This window comes from Monodelphis domestica, chromosome X (genome assembly GCF_027887165.1).
Source record: "Monodelphis domestica isolate mMonDom1 chromosome X, mMonDom1.pri, whole genome shotgun sequence".
Taxonomy (NCBI): domain Eukaryota; kingdom Metazoa; phylum Chordata; class Mammalia; order Didelphimorphia; family Didelphidae; genus Monodelphis; species Monodelphis domestica.
Window position 1 is genome coordinate 38,258,137 of NC_077235.1, and position 25,100 is coordinate 38,283,236.

At 44.2% G+C, this 25,100-nt stretch overlaps 2 protein-coding genes across 2 annotated transcripts; both read left to right on the plus strand.

Moving 5' to 3' along the window:
* The first annotated feature begins 7,180 nt into the window (after positions 1-7,180).
* Positions 7,181-8,716, plus strand: LOC103104753 (uncharacterized). Its single transcript, XM_007505479.2, has 2 exons — positions 7,181-7,288; positions 7,512-8,716. The coding sequence occupies exon 2, from the start codon at positions 7,578-7,580 to the stop codon at positions 8,661-8,663; it is 1,086 nt and encodes a 361-aa protein (XP_007505541.1). The 5' UTR covers positions 7,181-7,288; positions 7,512-7,577; the 3' UTR covers positions 8,664-8,716.
* Positions 8,717-20,328: 11,612 nt separating this feature from the next.
* LOC103097084 (uncharacterized) lies at positions 20,329-21,864 on the plus strand. The gene is made up of 2 exons (XM_007507244.2): positions 20,329-20,436; positions 20,660-21,864. Exon 2 carries the CDS (start codon positions 20,726-20,728, stop codon positions 21,809-21,811), a length of 1,086 nt encoding a protein of 361 aa, XP_007507306.1. The 5' UTR covers positions 20,329-20,436; positions 20,660-20,725; the 3' UTR covers positions 21,812-21,864.
* The last annotated feature ends 3,236 nt before the right edge of the window (positions 21,865-25,100 follow it).

A 25,100-nucleotide genomic window follows, 5' to 3' on the forward strand; every position in this document is an offset into this window, starting at 1 on the left:
TCCATTCAGCCTATCTTTTAATGACTTCCATCATTGATAGAGCAATTGGGAGAGAGAATTTGCCCTTATAACCAGCATCTTTGTGTCTTCTCCCACAAAGGCCAATGCTCATTTTTCAGATTTGAAAAACAAACACAGCACCCTCACTCTCATCTCCCAAGGCCACAAGTTACTAGAACTCTCTAGGCACTGTAGATAAGCTTTGGGTATATGGTTAGGTTGGTTTTACTTGATGATAAGGTAGTTGCAGAGCCTTTCTCCAACATCCTTTATATTTCCATTCAGGTACTACTTTCCATAAACAGGAGGAAAGCCCAGGTATCCCTGTATGATAGAGCCTTCTTTCCTGAGATTGCCTCTCACATCACAGTGACATTTTTAGGGACATATGAGGTATAAATCCTGGTGTTCATGGACGTTTTTCCCTCCCCCCAATCTTCTTTATATTGGGAGTCTCCTTAAGGCAGATATGGCCTCTTCCTCCTGTTCTGATTTCCCCAGTACCTAAAACAAAGACTGGTGCATTGTGAGCATCTGGTAAGGCTTGTGTTCTCAGTACTTTCATGACATGGCACCTGAAAAGTTAAGGAAGACCTGTACTTGGAATTGTGGTCAGAGAGATGGGAAGGGAATGGAGTGGGGGAAGTCTAGGAAAGTTATATTCAGGCTTCCTCCCTCCTCAGTGAATGCACCTCCATGCTTCCATAGCAATTTTGCCTTACATACCCTTTGAATATTTTCTTTGTCACACTTTTTGGGATACCTTTATAATGATGTTCACACACACCCCACACTTTGCAATGACCCCCCCTCCTTTGTGTGCCCTGAAATCCTCTAGAAGCCATTCATAATTAGAATATATACCTGGTATACTCAGCATTTGCTCATGAGGGGTCTAGGAGGTCCATATCTCTCCACAAATCACTTCCTCTTTCCAGGACACCTCAGTTTCCAAGAAGACAAGAAAGTCTGACCAGAAATCCTCTCAGAATGAATTCAAAAGAACAAAATCCAGAAACATGCAGATTTTGCAGGAATACCCCACCTTTAAATCTACAAATCTGGACATGGCCAACTGGCTGTAGATGGGTCAGAGTAAACTATAAATCTCAGTTAGGAAATCAGGGTCTCACATGCTTTATTCAGCTAAAGAGATCCCTCTAGGTTCCTAAGCAATCTTATGTAACTAATGATCACTCCCATCCCAATTCCAAGGACAGAAAAATATATTGAGGCTACTAAAATCTCTGGCTATCCACTTATTCTCCTTAAGGGAAGGAGAAGACAGAGAATGGCGAGGGGATGGGATAGGGAGAGAAAAAGAATAGGAAGAAAGGAAGGAAGGAGAGACAGAGAGAGAAAGAAAAAATCAACACTTATGCCTGCTTACCAGCAGCCCAACGACAAAAAACAAAACTTGCATCCGACTGGGTAGGATAGACTCAGATGGCACCATGTTCTCCATCAGGGAATGGAATGTCCAGCACAACAGGAGGTCTCACTGGAAATGAACATTCTCCAAGCCCAACACAGACTCCCTTGGGGTGGGTAGAGGGAGGGGAGAGATTTTGGTTAGGAAAGAAATTGCTGAAGAGATAACATGGTCAGTCTTCTTTGTCCTGAAACCCCTAAAGCTCTGACATTCTCATGAAGAGCAGAAGAAAGGCCTAGTGACGGAAAAAGGGGAAAAGCGTACCCATTCTACCTCACCAAGGACTCCAATATTCCTTAAAATATGGAGGGGAATATGGAGACTTGGAGAGGACAAAAATCTTGAGTTCATGGTTCTCAAAGGCAAAGATTGGTAAAATATAGTGAAATAAAAATTATATTTCCTTTCTCTTTGGTTTCAGTTCTTTCCCTAAAAATCCTTTTTTCTACTGACCTATGCCTCAGCATCAGAGAAATGAAATTGTTTGGAGTCTTCCTGTTAGGTATTAAAAAGCAGAAGGTTAAAAAACCAAAATATAATTAGCTTTTTCACACATAAAAAAATCAAAGGATAATATTTCTTGGAAAGTCTCATTCTTGGACATGACATCATGGAAAACATTGAAATGGAGTTTCACTGAGGAAGGTTCATACTTAGGTAGGAAGACAGGTCACATTTGCAGAATGAGCTCTCCAAAGAAGGCTGCAACCAAAGCTTTGTTTGATTGGGAATCTGAGTTCCCAATTTATGCTTTGCCTGTTGATCTATAGCAAGATGGCCCTTCAAAGTCAGGCATCATTCCCATTCCTTCTGTAGCCATAGAGGGCACTTTAAATATTACTCCCAGAGATGTCCAAGAGGAGAGCTCTACATAACCATCCCTGTGTGTAGACCGGGATCTTAGCAAACTGTCCAAACAGTCATCCTTCTGACACTGGATTCACAAGTCAAGCATATTCCTGTATTCTTCTTCATCTCACATAGGTGTCACAGGACCAGTTTGAATCAGACACATTAGTAAAGTGAAATGGTGAGAAGATTTTTAGTGTTTGGTACTGGTCAGGGTGGAAGATTAAGATGTGTCTCTAATGTTTTCAAACATAAGGAACTGAGTTGGATCCAAGGGAGAAGAAGGTTCCTTCTTCCCTCAGACCATCTCCAAAACCAGACTGATATCATTAGAGACAAGTCAGGGACACACACAGGTTTTAAAGGAGATCTTCCCATTCCCAAATATTCTTTAGGTTGGGAGCACCCGTAGGGCAGTATCTACTTCCTAGCACCTAAGGCAGGTTTTCACACATAGGGTGTCATCAAGCCCTGCCTTGGATTTTCAATGATTGTAGAACATGGAACCTCAAAAAAAAGGATGATTTCAACTTCAATTTATGGCAATAGGGAGGGGAGGAAGTCTGGACTGGGTGAATTCAGGCTTCTTTCTGCCTGAATGAATCTATTGTCACCATTCCTTACTAATTCTGCCCCAGGTGGCAGAAGTCTTTCATTTTGCACAATACCACCTTCTGGGACCAATTCTGAAGGACCACTTTCCTGAAGGAGCACACTTAGCCCCACAAGCTGCCATACTCTGTTCTCCTCTAGAAGCATTTCTACACTGACATGAAGAACCTAGCCTAAACTGCATATCTCATGGGGGTCCATCAGGTCACTCAGACTACACAAATCACTGCCTCACCCCCAACCTTGCCTCATCCAAGATAACAACAAAAAATTTCCAGAATTCTGGACAGAGTGAATTCAAGAGGAGATCAAAACTAAGATACAAAGAGATTCGGGAGGAACCCACCCCATTTAAATCAACAAGTTTGGACATGGCCAACTGGGTAAAAGGCAACCCTAGAATACCCAGGCTCACATTCTTACTCAACTGAGGTGGTCTCTGACAGACTCCTAACCACCTTTGGCTTCCTGATAATTTATCTCTGCCCAAAGTAAAAAAAAACTAAAGGGAAGGACCTGGATATGCCTTAAGTGACTGTCTTTCAACATATTTTCTTGGTAGTTTAGATGAAGGGAGAGGGAAAAAAGACAGAGAGAGTACAGAGCAATAGGGAGAGCAAGAGAGATTGAGTAAAAGGAGAAAAGAAAGAGGGCAAAAAAGAGAAGAGACAAGTTTAAGGAAAGCAAGAATAAAAAAGAAAGACAAGAATTCAAGGAATGGAAAAAAGAAAGGCAGAGAAAGGAAGGAAGGAAGGAAGGAAGGAAGGAAGGAAGGAAGGAAGGAAGGAAGGAAGGAAGGAAGGAAGGAAGGAAGGAAGGAAGGAAGGAAGGAAGGATAGAAGAATGGGAGTGAAGGATCTAGGGAGGGAGGGAGGAAGGAAGGAAAAGAAAGAAGGAAAATATGGAGGGAAAACAGCAATCTACAGTCATGCCTATCAGTACCCCAAGAACAAAAACTAGAATTGGAACCAAGCTGGGCAGAGTAGAGTCAGAGCAGGCAAATTTCTCCCTCAAGGTATGGAATGTCAACAATAAACAGGGGCTCTTGCTGGAACCAGACATACTGCAAGCTGATCACAGATTCTCTGGGCTGTGGTGGAGGGAGAGAGAGGAGAGATTTGGATGGAGGGGAGTAAATCTGCGGCAGATGATTGAGGGAACTCTGGAAAAGGAGAACAAAGGACTGACTGTTAAGAAAGGATCATCCTCTCATTCCTCCTCTATCAGGGATTCCAGAATGCTTAAAAAGCACCTTGGAAATAAGAGATCTCATTATTGTGCTCATCAAATGCAAAATCTGGTAAAGGATATTCACGCTTCACTATATGTTCTATCTTTTCTTCATTTCTTTTCCTGATGATCCTCTTTCCAGTGTCATTTTTAGAATAACATAAAAAGAATGCAGAAAAATGGAAGGACTTGAAGGGGGAAGAAAAATCAAATCAAAGACATCCTGCGCCACTGCCCCACATCCACATGAAAAAATTCAAGTCTAAGATTGGGTTAAATCTTCTTTCCTTGGGGTATGCTCTGGTGAGGAAAGCACATTAAGCTTTATTTCTGAGTAGGGGACAGGTCATAATGACTGAGGGAGATCTTCAGAAAACTATGGAGCCCAGATTTGTTTGAAGCCTGGACAATTGAAAGCCTAGAAATGAAGGCCTATAGCTCTACAGCCTCTATAAGCAGCACAGGATCCTATGTCTTCTGAACTGTAATGACTAGTTTTTCTATAGAGCCCATGAGATGGCAAGCTTAGCGCTAACAGCTTTACAAATACTATCTCATTTTAGAATCAAAACAGCTCAGTGAATTGAGAAGCTGGCCTGGAGATGAAAAGTCTTGGGTTCAAATCTGCCCTCTGATACTTCCCAGTTGCATGAATGTGGGCAAATCACTGCACCCCCATTGCCAAGCCCATAACACTCTTCTGCCTTGGAAGTAATACCTAGTATTGAATCTCAGATGGAAGGCGAAGGTTTATAATGAATAAGAGTGTAGAACGGGGAGTCAGGGATTTGGGAGTTACTTTGAACTCAAGACTATGGTTACCATACGGCTTGTCTGACAAAATATATTCAATTAAATCCTATAAATTTTTTCCTATGCTCTCAATCATTTCCCTAATGTTCCTCTTTCCACGGGCATTTTTGTACAATTGTATAGAAAGCAGACTAATCAAATTTAATGTAACATTCCATAATGGATTTAAAATATATGTTTATATCTGTATACAGACACACATACATACACACATTATATAAGTATGTGTGTGTATATATATATATATATATATATATATATATATATATATAAATTACTTTACCCAAAAGGAAATCAAAAGCAGATCTCTATATCTTGTAAATTCTCATCAGGATTCTACCTATTGGTTTGGTTTTGTAACCTCATACCCTCACCTAAAGTCATGGCCCAGTCACTGCTCAGATTCTGAGTAAGGTAAGACATTTGGCTAACATTATACAGGGAGCAAGTGACAACTTCCGAGGGAGAACTTGAGAGGAATCTGGAGTGCAGATTGGTTTTATGTAAGGACACTGAGGAGTCCAGAACTGCACTCTTCCCTTTGCAAGCACCCCAGGACTCTGCATCCCCTTCAACCCTTCCTGATAGCTTTTGCATTTTAGAGTGAGGACTAAGGGAGGCTCTCCATCACCGTCCTAGATGAAATGCTACCTTCTTCTGCTGAGCTGCTCCAAGGCTGATTGGGGAGGGTCTTTCTCCTTCTGCTCTATCCTGAAGGGTTACTTTCAATTGCAGAGGATGGCCAGCCTGTATGTTACTGACTCAGGTATATTGCCTGAAGACTTATAGTTCATCTCCAGTCTGATCCTACAGGAGACCTCCAGTGTGGTTCTCAGCAATCGGGTTGGTCAACCAGTTGGCATTCCAATCTGTCTGTGCTCTACCGGAACCTTGAGGTTGACCAGTACAAACCAAGATGGCACCCTCCCCCTTTGGAATCTTGGGGGACCCTCTGCTGAGCACGGAATCTTGGGAGAAGCCTTGCTCTATATAGAATAAGTAGGAGCTGATTACACCAAACCCAGACCAATATCTACCTCTACATCTCTCATGGATGGGGAAGGGCAGCCTTCTCCCAAACCAGAGAAATAGCAAGCCACCCCAGAATTGCTGAAAGGATCAATTTAAAGAGACAAAGGAATCAGAAACACACCAATGCTAAAGGGTCACCCCCTACTGCACCCTCTAAAGGGAGGGGTCTAGACTTGGCATTGTGGGGTAAGATGGGGAAAAAGACAACCCCAGAAATCACTCGAGGTCTCATGTTCTGTTCTCATCCCAGTGGGTCCCCCCTACTCAGTCCTGAGCCACCCTTTTGTCCTGGATAATACTGTCCCCACCACCACCTCCATCGGAAGGATCAGATACTAAAGGTTAGGACCCTGAGCATGCTTACATCTTTGCTCTTCTGCTGAGGAATCCCCAGGAGTCCATGGACATATGTGTGTGTGTATGTACACAAATATACATATATGTGTGTACATATACATTTACTCATATACATATATATATACATATATATATATATATATATATATATATATATATATATACACATATATATTAAGAAAAACAAAGTATCTAAGGGGCCGGCTTACCAGCAGCCCTAGAACAAGGTCCACAACTGGCACCAGACTGGGCAGGAAGGACTCAGAAGGAACCATAGCCTCCATCAGGGAAGTGAGGGTCCAGCACAGCACATGCTCCCAGCTTAGTGGGACTCCCTAGGGCGTGTGGATGGAGGAGAGAGGTTTTGGGGAGGGAAGGCACTTGGGGCAGATGACCTGAATGGAATGTCATGATATACAGAAACCTTGTTAGAGTGAAGTGTGTCCACAGTCACTAGCACAAGGACTAGGGAAAGATCAGCTATAAACCCAGAAGAAAATCAAGAGTGAATGTAAGAAAAGCTGACTCCAGGGAGGGGAAATGGTAACACAGCCCTTACCCACCCTTTGGTGATGGTCACAGGTCCAGGGTTTTACATGCTACAGATTCTCAGACATTTTTAGTACATCCATCAATAATAGAATTGAGACTTTTCCCTCTTTACAAAACACTAGTTGTTAGAAAGGATGGGGAGGACACAGGGGCAAGCTCTACTGATGTATGGAATGGAAGAAATCAATGGCATTTTATTTTTGAAAAGTGAATTCTAGGTTTGTTTTTAATAAACGGGTCTTGAAGCCCTTTTCTTCAGCCTGATAGCACTCCCCCATGATGTCAGCAGCTGTGAGCCAATGAGGCTTATTGTGAGGTAATGGGCAGGTCACAGTCACTGAGGGAGTTCTAGGGAGGAGACTGGAGCCCAGGCTTCTTCAAAGCCTGGATGCGAACACGCTCAGATATCAGGTCAGTAGAGCTCCCCAATCCCCTCCCCTTCCCCCAAATTTGAGGTCCCTGTAAAGCCCGGGGGTGAGGGGTGGTATTTGAGTTCATGGTGAGCAGTCTAGGCTATTTTTCCAAATCAGATCACAGAGGAAAATCTTCCTCTACTCTGGTTTTTGGTAGCTGAATAAAACACAGGCTCCCATTCCCCCTGGCCCATCCTCAAGTCTCTTTTCTCAATTCACAGGTTCACCAGAATTGTTAGGGGAGGGCCTCCAACCCTGAAATTCAGCCTGAAGGCTTACTCCTGAATATGAAATCCTGGGTTGGCCTTGTGAAAGAAGGCCCCAATCTCCAGGACTTTTGGCTGGCTCAATTAGTGAGCAATGATGATTTCCCACTGATGCCCGAGAGGAGGGCAACCAGTGGCTGTCCCTGTGGGTCTGTCCAGTATTCACTGCAGCTTGACAGTAGAAGCCCAAATCCCCAAGATGTTTGGTGGGTACAACAAATGGGCAAAGAGAGTTATACACAGGCGACCCTGAATATTGTTCCAGTGGAAGATTCCCTTGGGACAGCTGGGTGCTCATCCCATATTCCAAATAGAAGCCAAGATCTTAAAACTTTTTGGCTAGTCCAACCAGTGGACAAAGATGGTCTCCCAGAAAGGCCCACAAAGAAGGATGTAGGTGGCCAAGTGATGGGGGGATCTGGGTCCTCACCACACTTTCAAGAAAGGGGCCCTGATCCCCAGACTCTGTGGGAGGTCCAACAGGTGGGCAAAGACCACTTCCCACGGAAACGCGGGAAGACAGCTCAAGGTGGCCGTCGTTTTGGGACTGGTTGGTATTCAGCACAGCATCAAAACAGGGCCAATGGTCCTCAGACTTCTTGGTTCGTGCAACAAGTAAGCACAGATGATGTCCAGATGCCTGGGAAGAGGGTTCCTGGTCCTACTGGGGACTGCTGGTATCCACCACATTTCCATACAGGGAGCCCTGATCACCAAGATATCTGGCTGGCCCAACCAGTATACAATGCCTATGTCCCAGTGATACCCATGAAGAGAATTCGAAGTGACTGCCCTTTTGGGGCAACTTGGTACTCACCACAATTTCTACAAAGGGTACTTGATTTACACATTCATGCCCACCATCACCACTGTGTAGGACATGCCCACCATCACCGCTGTGTACGACATGCCCACCGTCACCGCTGTGTACGACATGCCCACCGTCACCGCTGTGTAGGTCATGCCCACCATCACCGCTGCACAGGACATCTGTGTCTCCCAACTAGGCTTGAGCAGAAGAGAACCAGCGATTCTGTCTTTTTTGTGATATGTGATGAGACAAGTCCAGAATACATTTATATTCCTTGTCATCCTACCCATCAGTAATAAAAATCTCTTCATTCATGCCATGAAATAAAGAGTTTGAAAGGGTACAGAAAGAGTTTGTGTCTTTATTGTTGGTAAAATATAACACCTGTCCCTAAAGCACTGCTTGATGCTTACAACCACAATGACATCAGGGTTTGGTCCAGGGGAGGGGTCAGCCCAGACCTGTCCACAATCCCCAACATACCCCTGCATCCATATCATCATTACTGACATCACTGCTTCATTCCACATGCCCACCAGCTCACATAAGGGAGAGTAGTAGCTCTGTTCGGTTTTCATGGCGAGTACTTCCATTTTGTCCATGCTGAACAAACTCCTCTATCTTTGAGGACAACCAAGTGACATTTTCACCCCTTTCCTCTGGGTGCAGAGGTGTTCAAGTCAGCTTTCACGGGGGCCCCCGAGGATCCTGACATCTCTAACCACAAAGCCTCCCCTTTTGCAGGTTCTCTGATGAGGAGTCTCTTCATCCAAACCCTCCTGGAAGGCAGTTTTTACACAGAGCCTCTGGAGCTAGGCTGGGGTTTGAGGCTGTCTGAGTGTCATGGGGTAGGACTCTGCCTGAGAGCTCTTCCCCAAGAGTGAGGGGCTTGGGAGGGCTCTGGCCACCTCTACTATCCCAGATGCTGAAGTGTAGCTCATGCCATCTCCCTTCACCAATCTCCAAATTCCCATGACCAGCCTTGGACGTATTGGACCAAGTACACAGGGGACATACAAGGTGATGGACCAGTGCAGTGGAATGGAGGTCATGTGTGAGTCATTGTTGTCAAAGGCAACTTGTGTGATGAGGGGCTACTTAGGGATGGAACCTTTGCGCCAATTCTCATTTGTTCATAAAGTCCATAACTACCTGCTTACCAAGGACCAAAACCAAAACTGGCACCAGTCTGGGAGAGTAGATTCAAAGCAGGGCACATTCTCCCTCAAGGAACCAAAGGGCCAGCACAACAGGGCATCTGCCTGGAACCAGACATTCTCCAAGCTTAATGAAGCCTCTCTGTGCTGTGGTAGACAGAGGGGTGAGGTTTTGGGGAGGGCAATCATTCAGGGGCAGATGACCTGACTGAACTCAGCTCTGCTCAGCAAACCCCTAAAAACCAAGAGACTTTCTGGAAGGGAAGAAGAAGGACCTGGTGTGTTGAATGAGAAAGCCAACCCATTCCAATCCGCCAGGGACTCCAGACATCCTGAAAAGATACAGGAGAGGATAGAGAGTGGGGAGGATCTTGAAGATCTTGAAGACAGGGTCCTCATACACAAAAACTGGTAACATTTACTCCAACAACAACTACATTTCCTTTCCCTTTTGTTTCAGTCCTTTATCTAAAAAAAATTCTTTCTACTGATCTATTTCTTAGAATCTGAAGCAAATGAAATTTTTTAGAGAATGCTTTTTTTAGGGCTAAAAAACTAGCGATTAAAAAAAGGAGAGAAAAGATCAACTTTTTTGGCCCTGTGGAAATCCAAGGTGAAGGTTTCTTTAAGAGTCCTCTCTTTGGAAGAGATATCATGGGCCAATGTTGCCATGGAGTTTGAGTGAGGAACATTCATTGTTAGGTAGGAAGACAGGTCACAATTCGGGAGGGAGATCTCCAAGGCAAGGTTGCAACCTAAGCTTGATTTTAGCTTTAACATTCTCAGAATCAATCTCAGAAGTTAAGGATATAGGCCTCCACCTTCCAGAACCCCCCAGGAACGTTTTCTTCTCACTCTCCCTGGTCTATCTGGGATTCTGGTTTCCCAGTTTTGAAAAGTATAGCTCAAGAAATCAGATTTACTGCCTGAAGGCCTTCACCAACAATAGACTTGCAGGATGATCCACAGCCAGATGGCCACTGAAAGACAGACTTCTTGCCTGACCAACCGGACCAGCATGCACAGCACCTCAAAGAGGCTCAAGAAGAGAGAACCACGGGGCCATCCCTGTGGGTGAGATAGCATGTCATCAAAACTTCCATACAACAACCACTAGGCCAAGATGACTTACCCAAGTTGCCCATGAAGATGTTGTTTAAAAAGGAGGCTCAGATCCACAGGCTGCTGTCCTATGTGCTTTTCATGACTCAGTGCTGTCCCAAAATGTCATGTCTGCATAAGAACTGAGCCTCAACTATACTCATCCCTGTCACACTGGCTGACACGAATCAAGCCTATTTCTTTATGTTTCTTCATCCCACAAACCTGTCACAGGGCCCTTATGATACGGGTCCATTAATAAAATAATTGAAATGTGAGAAGATAAAAAGGTTGTCATTACTGGTAGGGATGAAAGATTGAGAGAGATTGTCTCTCAAGCTATGTCTAAAGCTTTGCACCACAAGGAAGTGACAGTTGGTTCCAAGGGAGGGGCCGGCTCAGATTTGTCCACAATGCTCAATCTATCCCTGTATCCACATCATCATTACTGACACCATGGTGTGATTGCACATGCCCATCTGATCACAACAGGGACATTTATATCTATCAGGGTTTCATGATGATGGCTTCCTTTGTTGCCCACTAGGTCCAGACTCTTGTTTGGTCCACTGTATCTCTGAGCACAATCAGGTAGTGCTGGCCCCTAATCTCCGGGGGAACAGAGATACTGAGTCAGCTTTCACAGAGAAATCAGTTTATCTCCAAAAGCCCAATCCTACAGCTTCTTTTGCAAATACTCTGATTAGAATTTTTCATCACAAGATTCATCTCAGAAGACATGCACAAGTCTATGCGTATCCTTGTCGTCTACCCTACAGCCTATCATTTATTTACTGGAGGCAAACCACCTGGAAATGGAAGGTTGTAGTTTTAAATCTGCCCTCTGACACTTCACAGCTACGGGACAGTGTGCAAATCACTTCACCCCATTTCCCAGCCCATAACACTCTTCTGCCTTGGGACCAATACATAGTATTGAATCTCAGATGGAAGGTGAAGGTTTAAAACAAATAAAAGTGTGTATGTGTGTGCGTGGGGGGGGGGGAGTCAGGGACTTGGGGGTTACTTTGAACTCAAGACGTTGGTTACCATCGGCCCTGTCTGACAAAATATATTCAATTCAATTCTATAAAAATTTCCCTATCAATTATTTCCTGAATGATCCTCCTTCCACTGGCATTTTTTATACAACTGTATAGAAAGCTGACAAATCAAATTTAAAGGAACATTCCATATTGGGGTTAAAATATATTAATATCTATATAAAGACACACACCATAAATGTGTGTGTATATGCATACATGTATATTTCTTTATCAATTATTTTAGCAAAAAGGAAATGAAAAGCAGATCTATATATTTTGAAATTTTTAACAGGTTTTTCCCTATTGGTTTGGTTTTGTACCCTCATCCCCTGGCCTAAAGTCATGGCCCAGTGACTTCTCAGATTCTGAGTAAAGTATGACTTTTGGTTACCATTATATAGGGAGTAAGTGACAATTTCCGAGGGAGAACTTGAGAGGAATCTGGAGTGCAGGTTTGTTTTAAGTAAGGACAATGACAAGTCTAGAAATGCACTTCTCCCTTTGCAAGCACCCCAGGACTCTGTGTTCCCTTCATGCCTGAAGCCTTTGGGGCAGCTTTTGGATTTTAGAGTGAGGGCTAGAGGATGCTCCCCATCATTGTCCCAGATGAAATGCTACCTTCTTCTGCTGATTTGCTCAGAGGCTGATTTGGACAAAGGTCTTTCTTCTTCTGCTCTATCCTGAAGCATTATTTTCTAATTCAGAGGCTGTCCAGCCTATAGGTTTCTGACTCAGGAATAATGCGTAAAGGTTTTCAGGTCATCTGCTGTCAGATTGTGCAAGAGACATCCAGCAGGGTTCCCAGCAGTCTTCTAGGTCAACCAGTTGGCATTCCAACCTCTCCATGCTCTTCCAGAACCTTAAGGTTGACCAGTACAAACCAAGATGGCACCCTTCCCCTTCAGAATCTTGTGGGCCCCCTGCTTAGTCCAGAATCTTGGGGAAACCCCTGCTGAGCACAGATTATATAGCAGCTGCTTACACCGAAACCAGACCAAATAAATGCTCTGCACCCTCTCATAGATGGTGAAGGGCAGCTTCCTCCCAAGCCAGGGAAATAACAAGCCACCCCAGAATTGCTGACAGAATCAATTGAAAGGCACAAAGGAATCAGAAACAGAGCAATGCTGAAGGGCCACCCCCTACTGCACCCTGTAAAAGGAGGGATCTAGACTTGGCATAGTAGGGCAAGATGGTGGAAAAGACAACCGTGGAAATCACTAGAGGTGTCATGCTCTGTTCTCACCCCAGTAGGACCCCACTCAGCCCTGAGCCACCCTTGTGTCCTGGATAAACCTGTGCCCCATACCACGGCAATTGCAAAGATCAGATACTGTCAGGACCCTGAACAAGCTTAAATAACTGCTCTTCTGCATAGGATTACTCAGTGATTCATAGACATATGTATGTGTATGTACACAAATATAAAAGAATGTATGTATATAAACATTTACATATATATGTATATATTGACACACACACATATATATCTAAAGAAAAACAAAGAATTCAAGGGGCCTACTTACCAGCAACCCAAGGACAAGGTCCACAACTTGCAGCAGACTGGACAGGGAGGACTCAGAACGCACCATAGCCTCCATCAGGAAGGTGAGGGTCCAGCACAGCACATACTCCCAGCTCATTTGCACTCCCTAGGGCATGTGAATTTATGGCAGAGGTTTTGGGAAGGGAAGGCATTCAGGGCAGATCACTTGACTGAGCCCAGGTATGCCCAGGAAATCTATCCCACAATGACACTTTTCTGAAGAAGAGAAAAAAGGACTTGAACGTAACGCAATCTGATGATATATAGAAATCAGTGAAGTGTGTCTGAAATACACCTAGTGAAGCTAAAAGGGACAGACAGCCTGACCATTCTACCTCACCAAGGACTCAAGAATTCGTTAAAATGTAGAGGGGAATACAGAAACTTAAAGATGATAGAAATCTTCAGGTCATGGTTCTCAAAGGTCAAGATGGGTAAAATCTACTGAAACAAACATTACATCAGCCTTCCCTTTGGTTTCAGCTCTTTCCCCCAAAATCCCACCTTCTCAGTGTTCTCACTCCCTCCTGATTGGAGGAATGGAAAGTAAAACCACTCTGAGACCTAGCAGATTGACCAACAGGGCAGAAAATGTGATAAATGTTGCAGGGCGTGTGGCAAAATTGGGACACTAATACACCGCTGATGCAGTTGTGAATTGGTCCAACCATTCTGCAGGGCAATTTGGAATCATGCCCAAAGGGCCTTTAAAAGACACCCTGCCCTTTGACCCAGCCATACCACTGGTGCGTAGGTACTCCAAAGGGATATCAAGGAAAACAACATGTACAAAAATATGTATAGCATCACTCGTTGTGGTGACAAGAAATTGGAAAATAAGGGGGTGTCCAGCGACTGGGGAATGCCTGAACAAATTCTGCCATGTGATGGCGATGGAATATTATTGTGCCAAAAGGAATAATGAACTGGAGGAATGTCACGTGAACTGCAATGACCTCCAGGAACTGATGCACAGCGAAAGGAGCAGAACGAAGAGAACCTCATATACAGAGAAGCATTCAATAAGGCACAATCGATTGTCATAGACTGTTCTATTAGCAGCAATGCAATGACTGAGGACAATTCAGAGGAACCATTGAGAATGACTGCTGTCCACAAACAGAGAAAGAACTGTAGAAAAGGAAAGACATTAGAAAAATGTGGGATTCAGCATGAAATGTGATAGGGTTAGGATTTTGGTTTGGATGTTAAAGGATCATGCCACTGTAGATATCAATAACACGTTAATAGGTTTTGAACAATAATAAATGTATTACCAAGGGGAATGACATGTCAGATTCAGCAAGGGGGAGGAAAGAGCTGGAGGATAATGAATCAGGTAACTGTGGAAAAATATTCTAAATAAAAATCCTCTTTCTACTGACCTTTGTTTCAATATCAAAGACAAATGCCTCTCCTATTGGAGGTTAAAAGGTTGAGCATAATAAAGAAAAAAACAATCAACTTTTGCATATTTCAGGAAAACAAAAGAGAATATTTCTTAGAAAATCTCACTCATTCGTAAACATAACATCATGGGCAAAGTATGCCAAGGTGTTTTACTGAGGAAGGCCCATTCTTAGGTAGGAGGAGAAGTCACAATTCCAGATAGAGATTTCCAGAAAACGCTTCACCCTAAGATTGATTTGATTGGTGATTCCCATTTCCTGAAGCTAGAAAGATTTCCTAAAGAGTTACTCCTACAAGGGCTTTGGCAGTTGACCTGCAGCAAGATAGCCCTTGAAGCCAGACGTCAATACCAAGCCACCACTGGCCATGGAAGGCACCCTAGAGATGCATGTCCAAGATGAACCCCCAGAAACTACCTACAAAAGATGCCCAAGAGGACAGTTCCACATAATCATCCCTGTGGGAAAACCTTGATTTCATCAAAGCATTCAAAAAGGAGAACATAAGTCACAGGCAGTTTGGCTGATGTACTCACTGGGCCTAGAGGGATTACCTGGGGCCCTAGGAAGATAAATGATCAAAAAGAAGCTCAGCCAGACCTTCCCCAAATAAAAACATCACAGAAGAAGAGGTCCTCAGCCACAGTCATCCTTCTGACACTGGATGCACAAGTCCAGCATATTCCTCTGGCTTTCATCTCACATACATTTCACAGGGCCCATTTGAATCAGATACATTAACACAGTGATGGAAAGAGTGAGAAGATTCAAAGTGTCCCTTATTGGTGGGACTAGAAGTTTGAGGTGAGTCTCTGAAACTATGGCTCATTCTTTGGACCACAGCTGAGGGATGGCTCCAAAAGAGAAAAAGGAGGTTCCTTCTCCCCTCAGATCTGCTCCAAAACCAGATTGATATCTTTAGAGAAAAATGAGGGCCACAAGGAGGTTTTCTGTTTTAGTTTCATTATTATTATTACAATCATTATTTACTTTTTACACTGATGTTTTAAAGTCTGGATTTCCCCTGTACAAATTTAATTCAGTTTGGGAACATCCTTAGGGTATCCACTCCCTGGACCCCATGACATGTTGCCACACATGGGGTGAACCAAACCCTTCCTTGTACTTTCAGGGATTGCAGAACATGGCACCTCAAAGAAAAGGATGATTTCGCTGATTTAAATCTGTAACTGTGGCAAGATATGGGAAGGGGAGGAAAGAAAATCTGGGCAAGATGAACTGTGGACTTTTTTCTAACTCAATGAATCTATTGCCATCATTCCTTGGGAATTCTACTCCAGGTGGTAGAAATCTTTCCTTTTGCACAGTCCCACCTTCTGGGATCAATTCTGAAGAACCACTTCTCTGAAGGAGTGTACTTATCCCCACACACTGCCATTTTCCTCTTCCACACACCCTGTCCTCCTCTAGGTCACCCTGTCCTCCTTTTTCACCCTGGCAACAGACACCTAGTCTAGACTGCATGCGCTTGTGGGGGTCCATAAAGTCACTTAGACTATACAAATCACTCTCTAACCCCCAACTTCTACCCTTGCAAGATAACAAAAGAAAACTTCCAGAATTCTGGTCAGAGTGATTTCAGTAGTAGAACAAAATCCAGAAACACAGAGCTTCTGCAGTAACCCACCACCTTGAAACCTGCAAGTTTGGACATGGCCATCCAGGTAAAAGGCAATTCAAGAAATGTCTAGTCTCACACTGTCACTCAACTGAGGAAGATCTGTCAGACATAGTCACCATTTAGTTCCTTATAATTCCTCTCATTCCAAAAACAAAAACAGAGGATCAGCACCTTGAGCTCCCTGAAATGTCAGCCATTCGGTTTATTTATCTTGGAGCTTTAATGAAAGGAGGGAGAGGGAAGACAGAGTGTACAGAGAAATAGGAAGGACAAGAAATAGATTAAGAAGGAAAAAGAAAGAGGTATTAAAATAGGGGCAGAGACATATTTGAAGTAAATGAGAAAGAAAGAAAAGGGAGAGAAAGATTCAAGTAATACCAAAAGAGGAAGAGAGAGAAAGACTAAGGGATGGAGGGAGGGAGGGAGGGAGGGAGGGAGGAAGGAAGGAGGGAGGGAGGGAGGGAGGGAGGGAGGGAGGGAGGGAGGGAGGGAGGGAGGGAGGAAGGAAGGAAGGAAGGAAGGAAGGAAGGAAGGAAGGAAGGAAGGAAGGAAGGAAGGAAGGAAGGAAGGAAGGAAGGAAGGAAGGAAGGAAGGAAGGAAGGAAGGAAGGATAGAAGAATGGGAGTGAAGGATCTAGGGAGGGAGGGAGGAAGGAAGGAAAAGAAAGAAGGAAAATATGGAGGGAAAAGAGCAATCTTCAGTCATGCCTATCAGTACCCCAAGAACAAAAACTAGAATTGGAACCAAGCTGGGCAGAGTAGAGTCAGAGCAGGCAAATTTCTCCCTCAAGGTATGGAATGTCAACAATAAACAGGGGCTCTTGCTGGAACCAGACATACTGCAAGCTGATCACAGATTCTCTGGGCTGTGGTGGAGGGAGAGAGAGGAGAGATTTGGATGGAGGGGAGTAAATCTGCGGCAGATGATTGAGGGAACTCTGGAAAAGGAGAACAAAGGACTGACTGGTAAGAAAGGATCATCCTCTCATTCCTCCTCTATCAGGGATTCCAGAATGCTTAAAAAGCACCTTGGAAATAAGAGATCTCATTATTGTGCTCATCAAATGCAAAATCTGGTAAAGGATATTCACGCTTCACTATATGTTCTATCTTTTCTTCATTTCTTTTCCTGATGATCCTCTTTCCAGTGTCATTTTTAGAATAACATAAAAAGAATGCAGAAAAATGGAAGGACTTGAAGGGGGAAGAAAAATCAAATCAAAGACATCCTGCGCCACTGCCCCACATCCACATGAAAAAATTCAAGTCTAAGATTGGGTTAAATCTTCTTTCCTTGGGGTATGCTCTGGTGAGGAAAGCACATTAAGCTTTATTTCTGAGTAGGGGACAGGTCATAATGACTGAGGGAGATCTTCAGAAAACTATGGAGCCCAGATTTGTTTGAAGCCTGGACAATTGAAAGCCTAGAAATGAAGGCCTATAGCTCTACAGCCTCTATAAGCAGCACAGGATCCTATGTCTTCTGAACTGTAATGACTAGTTTTTCTATAGAGCCCATGAGATGGCAAGCTTAGCGCTAACAGCTTTACAAATACTATCTCATTTTAGAATCAAAACAGCTCAGTGAATTGAGAAGCTGGCCTGGAGATGAAAAGTCTTGGGTTCAAATCTGCCCTCTGATACTTCCCAGTTGCATGAATGTGGGCAAATCACTGCACCCCCATTGCCAAGCCCATAACACTCTTCTGCCTTGGAAGTAATACCTAGTATTGAATCTCAGATGGAAGGCGAAGGTTTATAATGAATAAGAGTGTAGAACGGGGAGTCAGGGATTTGGGAGTTACTTTGAACTCAAGACTATGGTTACCATACGGCTTGTCTGACAAAATATATTCAATTAAATCCTATAAATTTTTTCCTATGCTCTCAATCATTTCCCTAATGTTCCTCTTTCCACGGGCATTTTTGTACAATTGTATAGAAAGCAGACTAATCAAATTTAATGTAACATTCCATAATGGATTTAAAATATATGTTTATATCTGTATACAGACACACATACATACACACATTATATAAGTATGTGTGTGTATATATATATATATATATATATATATATATATATATATATATATATATATATATAAATTACTTTACCCAAAAGGAAATCAAAAGCAGATCTCTATATCTTGTAAATTCTCATCAGGATTCTACCTATTGGTTTGGTTTTGTAACCTCATACCCTCACCTAAAGTCATGGCCCAGTCACTGCTCAGATTCTGAGTAAGGTAAGACATTTGGCTAACATTATACAGGGAGCAAGTGACAACTTCCGAGGGAGAACTTGAGAGGAATCTGGAGTGCAGATTGGTTTTATGTAAGGACACTGAGGAGTCCAGAACTGCACTCTTCCCTTTGCAAGCACCCCAGGACTCTGCATCCCCTTCAACCCTTCCTGATAGCTTTTGCATTTTAGAGTGAGGACTAAGGGAGGCTCTCCATCACCGTCCTAGATGAAATGCTACCTTCTTCTGCTGAGCTGCTCCGAGGCTGATTGGGGAGGGTCTTTCTCCTTCTGCTCTATCCTGAAGGGTTACTTTCAATTGCAGAGGATGGCCAGCCTGTATGTTACTGACTCAGGTATATTGCCTGAAGACTTATAGTTCATCTCCAGTCTGATCCTACAGGAGACCTCCAGTGTGGTTCTCAGCAATCGGGTTGGTCAACCAGTTGGCATTCCAATCTGTCTGTGCTCTACCGGAACCTTGAGGTTGACCAGTACAAACCAAGATGGCAACCTCCCCCTTTGGAATCTTGGGGGACCCTCTGCTGAGCACGGAATCTTGGGAGAAGCCTTGCTCTGTATAGAATAAGTAGGAGCTGATTACACCAAACCCAGACCAATATCTACCTCTAAATCTCTCATGGATGGGGAAGGGCAGCCTCCTCCCAAACCAGAGAAATAGCAAGCCACCCCAGAATTGCTGAAAGGATCAATTTAAAGAGACAAAGGAATCAGAAACACACCAATGCTAAAGGGTCACCCCCTACTGCACCCTCTAAAGGGAGGGGTCTAGACTTGGCATTGTGGGGTAAGATGGGGAAAAAGACAACCCCAGAAATCACGCGAGGTCTCATGTTCTGTTCTCATCCCAGTGGGTCCCCCCTACTCAGTCCTGAGCCACCCTTTTGTCCTGGATAATACTGTCCCCACCACCACCTCCATCGGAAGGATCAGATACTAAAGGTTAGGACCCTGAGCATGCTTACATCTTTGCTCTTCTGCTGAGGAATCCCCAGGAGTCCATGGACATATGTGTGTGTGTATGTACACAAATATATGTGTGTACATATACATTTACTCATATACATATATATATATATATATAAAAATATATATATATATATACACATATATATTAAGAAAAACAAAGTATCTAAGGGGCCGGCTTACCAGCAGCCCTAGAACAAGGTCCACAACTGGCACCAGACTGGGCAGGAAGGACTCAGAAGGAACCATAGCCTCCATCAGGGAAGTGAGGGTCCAGCACAGCACATGCTCCCAGCTTAGTGGGACTCCCTAGGGCGTGTGGATGGAGGAGAGAGGTTTTGGGGAGGGAAGGCACTTGGGGCAGATGACCTGAATGGAATGTCATGATATACAGAAACCTTGTTAGAGTGAAGTGTGTCCACAGTCACTAGCACAAGGACTAGGGAAAGATCAGCTATAAACCCAGAAGAAAATCAAGAGTGAATGTAAGAAAAGCTGACTCCAGGGAGGGGAAATGGTAACACAGCCCTTACCCACCCTTTGGTGATGGTCACAGGTCCAGGGTTTTACATGCTACAGATTCTCAGACATTTTTAGTACATCCATCAATAATAGAATTGAGACTTTTCCCTCTTTACAAAACACTAGTTGTTAGAAAGGATGGGGAGGACACAGGGGCAAGCTCTACTGATGTATGGAATGGAAGAAATCAATGGCATTTTATTTTTGAAAAGTGAATTCTAGGTTTGTTTTTAATAAACGGGTCTTGAAGCCCTTTTCTTCAGCCTGATAGCACTCCCCCATGATGTCAGCAGCTGTGAGCCAATGAGGCTTATTGTGAGGTAATGGGCAGGTCACAGTCACTGAGGGAGTTCTAGGGAGGAGACTGGAGCCCAGGCTTCTTCAAAGCCTGGATGCGAACACGCTCAGATATCAGGTCAGTAGAGCTCCCCAATCCCCTCCCCTTCCCCCAAATTTGAGGTCCCTGTAAAGCCCGGGGGTGAGGGGTGGTATTTGAGTTCATGGTGAGCAGTCTAGGCTATTTTTCCAAATCAGATCACAGAGGAAAATCTTCCTCTACTCTGGTTTTTGGTAGCTGAATAAAACACAGGCTCCCATTCCCCTTGGCCCATCCTCAAGTCTCTTTTCTCAATTCACAGGTTCACCAGAATTGTTAGGGGAGGGCCTCCAACCCTGAAATTCAGCCTGAAGGCTTACTCCTGAATATGAAATCCTGGGTTGGCCTTGTGAAAGAAGGCCCCAATCTCCAGGACTTTTGGCTGGCTCAATTAGTGAGCAATGATGATTTCCCACTGATGCCCGAGAGGAGGGCAACCAGTGGCTGTCCCTGTGGGTCTGTCCAGTATTCACTGCAGCTTGACAGTAGAAGCCCAAATCCCCAAGATGTTTGGTGGGTACAACAAATGGGCAAAGAGAGTTATACACAGGCGACCCTGAATATTGTTCCAGTGGAAGATTCCCTTGGGACAGCTGGGTGCTCATCCCATATTCCAAATAGAAGCCAAGATCTTAAAACTTTTTGGCTAGTCCAACCAGTGGACAAAGATGGTCTCCCAGAAAGGCCCACAAAGAAGGATGTAGGTGGCCAAGTGATGGGGGGATCTGGGTCCTCACCACACTTTCAAGAAAGGGGCCCTGATCCCCAGACTCTGTGGGAGGTCCAACAGGTGGGCAAAGACCACTTCCCACGGAAACGCGGGAAGACAGCTCAAGGTGGCCGTCGTTTTGGGACTGGTTGGTATTCAGCACAGCATCAAAACAGGGCCAATGGTCCTCAGACTTCTTGGTTCGTGCAACAAGTAAGCACAGATGATGTCCAGATGCCTGGGAAGAGGGTTCCTGGTCCTACTGGGGACTGCTGGTATCCACCACATTTCCATACAGGGAGCCCTGATCACCAAGATATCTGGCTGGCCCAACCAGTATACAATGCCTATGTCCCAGTGATACCCATGAAGAGAATTCGAAGTGACTGCCCTTTTGGGGCAACTTGGTACTCACCACAATTTCTACAAAGGGTACTTGATTTACACATTCATGCCCACCATCACCACTGTGTAGGACATGCCCACCATCACCGCTGTGTACGACATGCCCACCGTCACCGCTGTGTACGACATGCCCACCGTCACCGCTGTGTAGGTCATGCCCACCATCACCGCTGCACAGGACATCTGTGTCTCCCAACTAGGCTTGAGCAGAAGAGAACCAGCGATTCTGTCTTTTTTGTGATATGTGATGAGACAAGTCCAGAATACATTTATATTCCTTGTCATCCTACCCATCAGTAATAAAAATCTCTTCATTCATGCCATGAAATAAAGAGTTTGAAAGGGTACAGAAAGAGTTTGTGTCTTTATTGTTGGTAAAATATAACACCTGTCCCTAAAGCACTGCTTGATGCTTACAACCACAATGACATCAGGGTTTGGTCCAGGGGAGGGGTCAGCCCAGACCTGTCCACAATCCCCAACATACCCCTGCATCCATATCATCATTACTGACATCACTGCTTCATTCCACATGCCCACCAGCTCACATAAGGGAGAGTAGTAGCTCTGTTCGGTTTTCATGGCGAGTACTTCCATTTTGTCCATGCTGAACAAACTCCTCTATCTTTGAGGACAACCAAGTGACATTTTCACCCCTTTCCTCTGGGTGCAGAGGTGTTCAAGTCAGCTTTCACGGGGGCCCCCGAGGATCCTGACATCTCTAACCACAAAGCCTCCCCTTTTGCAGGTTCTCTGATGAGGAGTCTCTTCATCCAAACCCTCCTGGAAGGCAGTTTTTACACAGAGCCTCTGGAGCTAGGCTGGGGTTTGAGGCTGTCTGAGTGTCATGGGGTAGGACTCTGCCTGAGAGCTCTTCCCCAAGAGTGAGGGGCTTGGGAGGGCTCTGGCCACCTCTACTATCCCAGATGCTGAAGTGTAGCTCATGCCATCTCCCTTCACCAATCTCCAAATTCCCATGACCAGCCTTGGACGTATTGGACCAAGTACACAGGGGACATACAAGGTGATGGACCAGTGCAGTGGAATGGAGGTCATGTGTGAGTCATTGTTGTCAAAGGCAACTTGTGTGATGAGGGGCTACTTAGGGATGGAACCTTTGCGCCAATTCTCATTTGTTCATAAAGTCCATAACTACCTGCTTACCAAGGACCAAAACCAAAACTGGCACCAGTCTGGGAGAGTAGATTCAAAGCAGGGCACATTCTCCCTCAAGGAACCAAAGGGCCAGCACAACAGGGCATCTGCCTGGAACCAGACATTCTCCAAGCTTAATGAAGCCTCTCTGTGCTGTGGTAGACAGAGGGGTGAGGTTTTGGGGAGGGCAATCATTCAGGGGCAGATGACCTGACTGAACTCAGCTCTGCTCAGCAAACCCCTAAAAACCAAGAGACTTTCTGGAAGGGAAGAAGAAGGACCTGGTGTGTTGAATGAGAAAGCCAACCCATTCCAATCCGCCAGGGACTCCAGACATCCTGAAAAGATACAGGAGAGGATAGAGAGTGGGGAGGATCTTGAAGATCTTGAAGACAGGGTCCTCATACACAAAAACTGGTAACATTTACTCCAACAACAACTACATTTCCTTTCCCTTTTGTTTCAGTCCTTTATCTAAAAAAAATTCTTTCTACTGATCTATTTCTTAGAATCTGAAGAAATGAAATTTTTTAGAGAATGCTTTTTTTAGGGCTAAAAAACTAGCGATTAAAAAAAGGAGAGAAAAGATCAACTTTTTTGGCCCTGTGGAAATCCAAGGTGAAGGTTTCTTTAAGAGTCCTCTCTTTGGAAGAGATATCATGGGCCAATGTTGCCATGGAGTTTGAGTGAGGAACATTCATTGTTAGGTAGGAAGACAGGTCACAATTCGGGAGGGAGATCTCCAAGGCAAGGTTGCAACCTAAGCTTGATTTTAGCTTTAACATTCTCAGAATCAATCTCAGAAGTTAAGGATATAGGCCTCCACCTTCCAGAACCCCCCAGGAACGTTTTCTTCTCACTCTCCCTGGTCTATCTGGGATTCTGGTTTCCCAGTTTTGAAAAGTATAGCTCAAGAAATCAGATTTACTGCCTGAAGGCCTTCACCAACAATAGACTTGCAGGATGATCCACAGCCAGATGGCCACTGAAAGACAGACTTCTTGCCTGACCAACCGGACCAGCATGCACAGCACCTCAAAGAGGCTCAAGAAGAGAGAACCACGGGGCCATCCCTGTGGGTGAGATAGCATGTCATCAAAACTTCCATACAACAACCACTAGGCCAAGATGACTTACCCAAGTTGCCCATGAAGATGTTGTTTAAAAAGGAGGCTCAGATCCACAGGCTGCTGTCCTATGTGCTTTTCATGACTCAGTGCTGTCCCAAAATGTCATGTCTGCATAAGAACTGAGCCTCAACTATACTCATCCCTGTCACACTGGCTGACACGAATCAAGCCTATTTCTTTATGTTTCTTCATCCCACAAACCTGTCACAGGGCCCTTATGATACGGGTCCATTAATAAAATAATTGAAATGTGAGAAGATAAAAAGGTTGTCATTACTGGTAGGGATGAAAGATTGAGAGAGATTGTCTCTCAAGCTATGTCTAAAGCTTTGCACCACAAGGAAGTGACAGTTGGTTCCAAGGGAGGGGCCGGCTCAGATTTGTCCACAATGCTCAATCTATCCCTGTATCCACATCATCATTACTGACACCATGGTGTGATTGCACATGCCCATCTGATCACAACAGGGACATTTATATCTATCAGGGTTTCATGATGATGGCTTCCTTTGTTGCCCACTAGGTCCAGACTCTTGTTTGGTCCACTGTATCTCTGAGCACAATCAGGTAGTGCTGGCCCCTAATCTCCCGGGGAACAGAGATATTGAGTCAGCTTTCACAGAGAAATCAGTTTATCTCCAAAAGCCCAATCCTGAAGGCTCTGTATTGATCTAAACTTACTGTAGAATTGGTGCCTTCAAAAAAATGATCTAGGAAAAGAGTCATGGGTTTAGGCTTATTCTCTTCTGCTCCCATGCAACTTATCTTGTAAGGGTCTCCATAAGCCTTTAACCAGCTGAGATAACCCAGATAAAGAACACTTTGTCCTCTTCTAAAAAGATTAACTCTCATTTTTCAGATTCAAACACCTCTGACTCTCATGTCTTTAAGTTGCTAGTATTTACTCCTTAGGTACAGCATGCAGTGTATCAGTAGATAATTGGGTAGGGCCTATTCAATGGTGAGGAATCTACTGTCTTTCTCTTACTTCTTCCTGTTTGCATTCAGGTACTACCTTCTATATACAGGGGATATACCTGAATGGTAGTGCCTTTTTTCCTCCCACACTATACTGACATCATTAGACATATCAAGTAAGTTTCATATTCAGGAGTTACCCTATTGGTGCCTCAAACAAAACTAATTACCTACAGCCCCATCCTTCTCTTTTCTGACCTTCCCAGTCATTGCTATAATCTATGAGGGGTCAACCTCTTTCTCATGGGCTCTAAGAGACTCTATTATTCTTCTTCCATCTTTTTGGTGTGGACAGTGATAACCTTTTTAACATAGTGGAAACAGAG

Excerpts from the sequence above, each read along its gene's own strand:
- LOC103104753 (XM_007505479.2), top strand. The coding sequence starts at position 7,578 with ATGAAATCCTGGGTTGGCCTTGTGAAAGAAGGCCCCAATCTCCAGGAC.
- LOC103097084 (XM_007507244.2), top strand. The coding sequence starts at position 20,726 with ATGAAATCCTGGGTTGGCCTTGTGAAAGAAGGCCCCAATCTCCAGGAC.